The sequence below is a fragment of the Gracilinanus agilis genome, chromosome 1, assembly GCF_016433145.1.
Source record: "Gracilinanus agilis isolate LMUSP501 chromosome 1, AgileGrace, whole genome shotgun sequence".
NCBI classification, from domain to species: domain Eukaryota; kingdom Metazoa; phylum Chordata; class Mammalia; order Didelphimorphia; family Didelphidae; genus Gracilinanus; species Gracilinanus agilis.
Genome location: NC_058130.1, coordinates 714,557,650 through 714,567,207, shown reverse-complemented (window position 1 = coordinate 714,567,207; position 9,558 = coordinate 714,557,650). Strand labels below are relative to the sequence as shown.

Here is a 9,558-nt window from a genome sequence, read left to right as displayed (position 1 = left end):
CTGTACGTTTGCCAAATTGAGGATAAAATGTTAAGATGCTTAAAGCTTAGCACACATCCATCCCTGGTGTACTCCTCTAATTCAGGCCCTCATCGCCTGTCACTGGGATCACTGTGAGAGCTCCCCGATTCCTTTAAGAGAATCCCAGAATTTGAGAACTCAGCAACAAGAATCCCAGCCATACATTGAAGCCCTCCCTCCTAACATGTTGACACTGAACCATTAACAGTTAGTCTTTGGGGGCAGATGTCCAACTGGTTCTGAAGCCATCCAAGTTTACCAACTAATTAATATCTTTTCATCTTCTCCATAAGAATAGTATGAGCAAAAAAAAAGTGTAACAAAAAAGGTTTTCCTAAAACCTAGGTAGGGACAGCTAAGTGGTACAATAGATAGAGTAGAGAGTCTTGAATTAGGAAGACTCATCTTCCTGAGTTCAAATCTGACTTCTGACACTAGCTGTGTGACCCTGGACAAGTCACTTATCCCTTTTGCCTCAGTTTCCTCATCTGTAAAATGAGCCAGAGAAATAAATAGCAAATCACTTCAGTATATTTGCCAAGAAAACCCCAAATGGAGTCCCAATGAATCGAGCACTACAAAAATGATTGAACAACAAAAATCTAGGTAAATTATATCCACTACATTCCCCTCATCTACAAGTTTAGCAAACTTAGGTGGCCATTGGGTAGTAAAGTGGACCTAAAATCGGGAAGATCCAAGCTCCAATCCAACCTCGCTCACTTAACTTCTGTATGCTTCTGCTTCAACATCTGTAAAACAGGGATCATAATAACACCTACTTGGGGCAGCTAGGTGGCTCAGTGGATTGAAAGCCAGGCCTAGAAATGGGAAGTCCTGGGTTCACGTCTAGCCTCAGAGACTTCCTCGCTGTGTGACCATTGGCAAGTCACTTGCTCCCCATTGCCCACCCTTACCCCTCTTCTGCCTTGGAGCCAATACACAGTATTGACTCCAAGACAGAAGGTAAAGGTTTAAAAAGTAATAATAATAATAATAAAATTTTAAAAAACCAAACTTGACTCCAAAGGACCAAACATTAGGGCAAATTTAGGGACAAACTTCCTAATGATCAGGGCAAACCTTCCTAAAGTGGGATGGGTTGCCTCTGGAGAGAGTGAGTTCCCTGTTTTGGGGAGTCTTCAAAGACTAGACCACCATCCATCAGTGGTATTATCCAAAGGATTCTTTCCTGCTTGGGTACAGGTAGAACTAGGTGCCCTTTCTGAGATGCCATGACTAGGATTCTAAGAGTTAATGAAGGCAAGAGGTAAAGCCCAGGAAGGGGAGGATGTGAGCAAGTCGGGGCAGGACGCTAATCGTCTGGGTGGAGGCAAAGTCTTCCCTGTTGCCTTTCAGATAGAAATGGAGGGTCAGAGACAAGGAGGAGGCTTCTGAACAAAGGTGCCCATTCGCTGAACAGTTTGCAAGGTAGAAGCATCCTTAGTCTGCCTTCATTATGATGTTGTCCTAAAGAATCCATTTCTTCTAAGGAAGACAACTCCCGGGGAGATCGTCCATGGCGGTGTTCGAACCTGCTTCTTTCCTCTTGGTGTTACACATCTCTGCATCCCAAGCTGCTAGTTCAGGTGAGACTCCCAGCTTCTCAATTTCTATTGGATGGCTAGACACAAAGAAGGACCTGACCAGACCTTTAGAACTCTTTTCCAGTCTTTTCCAGAAACCTACTTGAGGGAACCTGATCTTGTGTTGTTTCTGCTCGGGAAGTGAGTCACTGTGAATTGTTTTTGCTGACTTTGGGGAATCAGGTATCTCAGGGCATCTCCCCAGTTCCTGGAAGAGTAGAGTTTCTCCAAGAATGTGGGAGCCAGGGCAGCCCGCCCAGAAATAACTGATTCATTCAAAGAAAGCATGTCCATGTGCAAGAACAGGAAAGGAGATGTTCATGCGGTATAGTGGGAATAATACAGAATTTGGGCTCAGAAGGACATGGGTTCTAATCCTTACTCTTCTACTTACTGACATGTAACTTCCCTATTCCTTACTCTGATCTTGTTTCCACATCCAGGGAGGAGAGGGATACTTGCGTAGTAGAGGCATTGCTCTTGGAGTCAGGGGACTTGAGTTTAAACCCTGACTCCGCTTCTAACTTTCTCAGTGGCCTTGAGAAAAATCACTTTCCTCCCTGGATCTCAGCTTCCTCATCTCTAAAAGGGTGAAACCAGGGCAGTTAGGTGGCTCAGTGGATTGAGTGCCAGGCCTGGAGTCAGGAGGACCTGGGTTCAAATCTTACCTCAGACACTTCCCAGTTGTGTGACCCTAAGCAAGTCACTTAAATCCCATTGTCTAGTTCTTGCCCTTCTGTCTTAGAGTTGTTACAAAATGAGAAAGTAAACGTTCAAAAAACTAAATTAAAATGAGATAAAATGGTGAATCCAAACTAACTGATGTCTAAGGTCTTTTCCAGCTCTAATTTTATGACCTTATGATTCAGTGATTTAAAAGTTGCAGCCTGCTCTAAAGCCTAAGAGATGAGACTACTTTTTTGGAGCCCTAGGGTTCAATAGTCCATTTTCTTTCATCAGATGGGACAGAGGTAAAACTGTCTGGAAGACTCAACCCCTAGGCCAGTGATGGTGAACCTATGGCACAGGTGCCAAAGATGGCACACAGAGCACTCTCTGTGGGCACACAGCCACCCTCCCCACTCCAGAGTTCATTACTAGAAAGGCAGAGGAGTTCAGGTGATGCTGCTCATCTCCCCCTCTCCATCGTGCACACAACATTTTTTCACATCACCCATCCTTCTGCCCAGCAGCCCAATGAAAGCATACAGAGGGTAAGGTGGGTGGCTCACAAGCAGCAGAGCTGGAGGGGAGTGGAGCGCTAAGGCTATTCCCCTCCCCCTCTCTACACTTTCTGAGGACATTTCTCACTTCACTCACCCCTCTGCCCAGCAGCCCAATGGAAGAGCTTCCTCCCTCTCCTGGGGTCAGGGTTAGGGGCAGGGTGCACCCAACACTTGATGGGTGTTATATTGAATCTCTGGGAGCTTGAAGTTCACCTTTGATTGACAAATAAGTCAGTTGGATAGAATGTTCCCAGGGAGGCATGTGAGAGGCAGGAGGGGGCAGTTGAGAACCCTGAGGAGAGATTCTGGGTCTTTGACCTGTGCTGAGGCTGGAGATCGGTGGATCCTGGTTTTGGAGTGAGAGGGTGCAAACATCTCTCTGCAAACTCTTCCCGTACTTCATATACTGTTTTCAACCTGTACTTGACCACCACCTTGGTGTCTACTGCCCTCTCATTTCTGATATTCTATGTTCTAATGCCCCTTCCCACTTCCGATATTCTAAATTCTAAGGTTACGTTCAGCTCTGACATTCTGTCATATTTGCCCAGATTTGGCATTCTTCGATGTAGTATCCATGGTCTTTTCTGGCCCTGAAAGTCTATACTTTTAAAAATATTCCTTATGGGACAATTCTGAGGGACTTATGATAAAGAATGCTATCCATATCCAGAGAAAGAACTGTAGAAACCCAGAAGAAAAACATATGATTGATCACATGATTCAATTATGATTGGGAGTATTGACTTTAAATTATCACTTTAATGCAAATATTAATGATATGGAAATAGGTTCTGAACAACAATACTTGTAAAACCCAGTAGAATTGTTCATCAGCTCCGGGAGCGGGGAGGGAAAAAACATGAATCATGGAACCATGGAAAAATATTCTAAATTAATTAATTAAAAAGTGGATGGGCATGTAAAGATAAATAAAATAAAAAATTTTAAATAAAAAAATATTCTTTATGTTTCCATTCTCTTTAGGAGGTCCTACAGAATGCTCCAGGCTATTTATCCGATATCATGAGCAAGTTTCATACAACAAGGCTGCCTTGGATCAAGAGTTCTGGAGGGCCCAGAGGGCCACCAATGGATGGGAAGAGCCAGTCCATCTCGATTTTCAAGCATATCAAAGGTCAGTGGCACATCAGAAACAAATGCCAGCCTTCAGGTGGCTTTCACCTGGCTGATTCTATGTGGTTCCCATTTTAGGCCCCCAGCAGTCCCTTCCTTCTACCAGGAATGGAATCATGGAATCCTAGAGCATCAGAGTGAAAAGAGACCTTAGATGTTATCTAGTTTGGGGGTCCAATACTTGTTAATATTTTGATAACTATTTTGATAAAATTGGTTTCCTTTGAAATCCGAATTTTTTTTGTGCATTTAAAAACATTATTCTGAGAAGGGATCCATAGGCTTTTCCAGCCTACCACAGAGGTCCTGAAAACAAACAAAGCAAAAAACCCTTGACTTTTAGTCCCAAGTTCTCATTTTATAGATGAAGAAACTGAGGCTCGCAGAGAGACAGTGCTTTGTCCAAATAAGTCCTTTGTTTATAATTTTGCTTCATCATAAGTTTATTAAGGTTTGTCTTCAGCCTCAGGTTGCATTGAGATCCAATTTATTTACTCTTCCGTGCTGCCGTCTGTATAAAAGAATGACATTCTTGACCCACCATCATAAGGGTGAGTGGATTAAGTTCTTTTACTAGTAGGTGGGGACAGGCTGCCTTGAGCCATCCACACTTGCCAAGCTAACATGGGACCATTTAAGCTATTTAGAATGAGGCTGGCCATCTCTAAAAGGAGCCTATGACACCAACTAGCCAAATCCCCTCATTTACAGAGAAGGAAACAGAAGCATAGGGAAGAGAAATGACTTACCTAAGGTCATACACAGATACCATATCCTGTGCCTGAAATAGACTCCCTCTTTATCTCTGCCTGTGCAAATCTTCATCTTCCTTCAAGGCTCAGCTGTGATGCCCCCTCCTTGATGAAGCCTTCCCTGGTGCCCCAGTTATTAATGTTTTGCATAGTTAATCACCTCCCAGTAGAATCTGAGCTCTGGGAGGGAGCCCATCTCATTTTTTGACTTTGTACACCTGGTGTCTGGTATAGTGCTCTGCACATGTTAGACATTTAAAGTTGATTGAACTAAGTTGAACCCATTTGAGCATTTGTTAACTAAACAAAGCAATAATTAAATAAAACATTTATTAAATGTTTATTATATGCTAAGTGCTGAGGACACAAATGAAATTATCACGACAGTCTCAGCTCAAAAGGAACTTAAACAAATTCACACTGGAGGAAGATAACACATAAAAACGAGTTCAGTTTCAGGGTAGAGAGAAAAGACCAGAAGGTGTAACAGCATGGCAAGACCCAGTAGGTAGACAGCTAAATTACAAGTCATAGTGGATAAAGCATGGAGTCAGGAATGTATTATCTGAACCAAGGATATTCAGATCTGGCCTTAGACATTGATTTGGTATGTCATCTTGGGCAAATCACTTTCCTCATTTGCAAAATGAATGGGTTCCTTCCAGCTCTAATGGCTTCTGACCCCTAGGATTCCTTCCTCCCTAACTAAGCCTCTGCCAAGAAGAAAGGGGACCAAAGTTAATCCATTCTTTGGGCTTTCCAGGACCTTCAAACTCAGCCTGAAACATGACAACAGCATCTTCTCGAAAGACTTCCAACTCAATGGGATGAGGCATACTGACTCTTTCAATGTGTCTTTCTTTTATTCTGGAAAGCTAAGAGGTAAGAGTTTCCTCCTTCTCAAAGCCTAGCTCCTGGCCTCCAATAGAGATATAAGCCCTCCTCAAGGAACCACCATCATCAGTGCAGAAGGAGGGAGAGCAGAGGAGCAAAGTCCCTGGAACTGGCAGCAAAAATGAAAATCCTGCCCTACTTTGAGTGTTAGAAGAGCTTCCATCTTTTTTCAAGTCCATACTCCTGAAAAAACCAGTCTATCCTTGGTGCCTCCTCTTCCTCTCCTCTGACTCTCACAGAGACCCTTTGCCATCTGGCTTCTGACCTCATCACTCAATGGAAATTGCCCTTTCCCAAGTCACTGGTGATCTCCTAACTGCCAAATCAAATGGCTTTTCCTCAGTCCTTGGCCTTGCTGACCTCACTGTCAGCTAACTTCCCCATGGATATTTCCTCTCTTCTCTTGGTTTTCCTGGCACTGCTTTCTTCTGAATTCTCTTTGATTATCCCCTATGCCTCATATGCTCTCCTCCATACTGCCTACTGACCTCCCTGCCTTCCTTTAAGTCCCAATTAATATCCCATCTTTTATTGGAGGCTTTTTCTAACCCCTCTTAATTTTAGTGCCTTTCTTCTGTTCATTATTGCCTATTTATCCTGTAGTTGGAGCTCCTTGAGAGCAAAGACTGTCTTTTGCTTCTTTTTGTATCCCCAGCATTTAACACCATGCCTGGCACATATGGCCACATAATAAATGTTTATTGATTGATTGGTTCTGATTCTCCTTCGTCTGCCTACTGTGTCTCAGTCTTCTTTGGGGAATCTTCATCCATATCATGCTCATGAGCTGTGTATCCCTCAGGGCTCTGCCTTGGACTCCATCCCCTTCTTTCTCAACACTCATTTGGTGACCTCGTCAGCTCCCACAGGTTCGGTTTGGGATCTTCTCCTTGCAGATGACCCAGATCTCTTTTTCCAGCCCTCGTCTCTTTCCTGAGCTTATGGCCTTCCTCGCCAGTTACCTATTGGACATTTCAACCTGGATGTCCAAGAGGAGGCGTCTCAAACTCAACATGTCCAAACCAGAACACTAGCCTTCCCCACAAACTGAATTTTTTCTGAATTTGTTTATTACTCTCAAAGGTGTCACATCTAGCAGCTGGAAACCTGTGTCATTTCCTCCTCCTCCTCTTCCTCTTCCTCCTCTTCTTCCTATATATCCAGTTATTTGCTAAATATGTTGTTTCCTTCCCCAAAACACGGCACGTTCCCTTCTCTACTCATACAAACACCACCCTCGTTCAGATCTTAATCACCTCTTAACTGTACTGCAGTGGTATCTTTTTTAGTCCTTACCTTCCATCTTAGTATCAATTCTAAGACAGAAGAGGAATAAAGGATAGGCAATGGAGATTAAGTGCCTTGCCAAGTCCATATATGAATCCAGGACTTCCCGTCTCCAGAGCTGGAGCTCTACCCACTGAGTCACCTAGCTGCCCTGACATTAGCCTGCATTTCAACAAGCACTTATGAAATGCCTACTCTATGCCAGGCAATTAGGGCAGCTAGGCAGCATAGTGTGCCAGACCTGAAGTTAGGAAAATATCTATATGAGTTCAAATCTGGCCCCAAATACTTCCTAACTGTGTGACCCTGGGCAAGGCACTTAACCTGTTTGCCTCAATTTCCCTATGTGTAAAATGAGCTGGAGAAGGAAATGGCAAACCACTCCAGCATCTTTGCCAAGAAAACCCCAAATGGGGCCATAGTCAGACTCGACTGAACAATTAAACAACAAAAATTAAGCCAGGCATTGTGCTAGGGGTTATATAAAGAAAAAAATGAAACATTATCAGCCTTCAAGGAGACTCTATTCTTATTTTGTTTAACCTTTACTTTCCATCTTAGAATCGATACTAAGTACGAGTTCCAGACCAGAAGAGTGCTAAGCACCTTTCTGCCCCAAGGAGACTATATTCCAGTAGAGGGAGGGTACAATTTGTTCTCAGATGAGTGAATACAAAGTATATTTTGAGGAACATAAAGTACTTTTAAATGAGAAAGTAATCCCTAAACAGTGGAGGAGACCTCCTGTAGGGAGTGGAGCCTGAGCCACCTTTGTGAAGTTTTGAAGGAAGTTAGGAACTCTAGAAGGCAGCAGCAGGGAGGTGGGAGCACATTCCAAAAGTGGGGCGCAACCTGTGGAAAGGCAGGAAGGAAGGGGACTGGCTAGTGTGACAGCTTGTCAGGAACAGGCAATGAGAGAAGGAGAGTTATGTGAAACTAGTCTAGAAAGATAAATAGGGGTCATATCATCAAAGTCTTTAAAGGCCTGTCAGAGGAGTTTATCCTGTACGTGATAGGGAACTATGGAAACTTTTGAGAAGGGGATTGACACATGCAGATTTGACAAATTTCAAGCGTTAGAAATATTATTTGGGACTTCTGTGGAGGACAATTGGGAAGGAAAAAGTCTGGTGAAAGAGGCACCAAAGAGGAGGATATTGCCATAGAACAGGCAAGCAATGAACTTAACTAGGATAGAAGTCAGGTGAAAAGAGAGAAGGGGATAGATTCCAGAGCTTTTACGGGGATAAAATCAATAAAATTTGGCACTTAAATGAATGAGCAGCTAAGCGTCACAGTGGATAGAGTACCAGGACTTGGGGTCAATCAGGAAGACTCTTCTTCATTGTTTGTCTCAGTTTCCTCATCTGTAAAATGAGTTGGAGAAGGAAATGGGAAACCACTCTGGTATTTTTGCCAAGAAAATCCCAAGTGGGGTCATGAAGAGTACGACAAAAGTCAGATGACTGAACAACAAACTTGAATGAATGAAAAGGTAAAACAAACAGGTGAGGATGACTCCAAGATTTGGGAACCTGGGTAACAGAATAGTCAGAATAGTGATGCCCTGAGAGAATAGGCAAGTGAGGGAAAAGGGTAGGTTGGAGAAAGTAGTTAGTTCTATTTTGGCTGTGATGATTTTGAAATACCTGTTGGATATCTAAGCAGCTACATTCAGTAGGCAATGGTTTTGGGGGACTAGAAATCAGGATAGATTTGAAAGCTAGAAATGTAGACTCAGGAGTCACATGCATAGAAATGGTACCTGAACCATGAGAATATATGAGAGACAGAGACAGAGACAGAGACAGAGGGAGAGAAAGAGAAAAGAGCTTTGCTTGTGAGCTTTTATCAATACTAATAAAGTACAGCAAACACAAAACTATTCTTCCTCTACTTTTTCTTCTTTTCTTCACTTAGCAAGTACTTATTTTCTCTTCCTCCCACATTACCAGGCCACCATTCTATTCCCCATGGTCCCCCTGGGTGAAAAATATCAAAAAAACTTATAAATACTATACATAGTCTAGCAAAACAAATCTCCACATTGGCCAAATCCAATTGTATGTGTCTCATTCTCAAACTCCCCAAGTATACATGTTTCTTTTCTTTTTATTCTTTCTTTTTAACATATATACATTTTAAATTTTGAGTTCCAAATTTTCTCCATTCCTCCAGCCACTGAGAAGGCAAGCAATATGATAGCAATTATCTATGTGAAGTTATGCAAAACACATTTCCCTATTAGCCATGTCACCCCCCCAAAAAAAAAAACAAAAAAGAGGGAAAATTACACTTCAATTTGTACTCAGAGTTCATCAATTTTCTTTCTGGAAGTAGATAGCATTTTTTATCATGAGTCCTTTGGAATTATCTTGGATCATTGTATTGATCAGAATAGCTAAGTCATTGACAGTTGATCATTGTACAATATTGCTGTTACCGTATACAATGTTCTCTCAGTTTTGCTCATTTAAGTTTGCATCAGTTCATGTAAATCTTCCCAGGTTTTTCAGAAAACATTCTGCTTATATAGCATAATAGTATTCCATCGCAATTGTATATACTTGTTTGGCCATTCCCCAATTAATGGACATCCCCTTAATTTTCAGTAGTTTGCCATCACAATATGAGCTGCTATAATGCATATAGGCA

At 42.4% G+C, this 9,558-nt stretch overlaps 1 protein-coding gene across 1 annotated transcript in view; it reads left to right on the top strand.

Annotated features, from left to right (window-relative positions):
* Positions 1 to 1,540: 1,540 nt before the first annotated feature.
* The window catches only part of LOC123232128 (disintegrin and metalloproteinase domain-containing protein 10-like), a 40,268-nt gene continuing 32,250 nt past the window's right edge, over positions 1,541 to 9,558 (top strand). The window contains exons 1-3 of the mRNA XM_044658486.1: positions 1,541 to 1,610; positions 3,821 to 3,971; positions 5,486 to 5,604. Of these exons, the coding sequence (XP_044514421.1) occupies positions 1,541 to 1,610; positions 3,821 to 3,971; positions 5,486 to 5,604 (340 nt within the window). The remainder of the gene's footprint in view (positions 1,611 to 3,820; positions 3,972 to 5,485; positions 5,605 to 9,558) is intronic.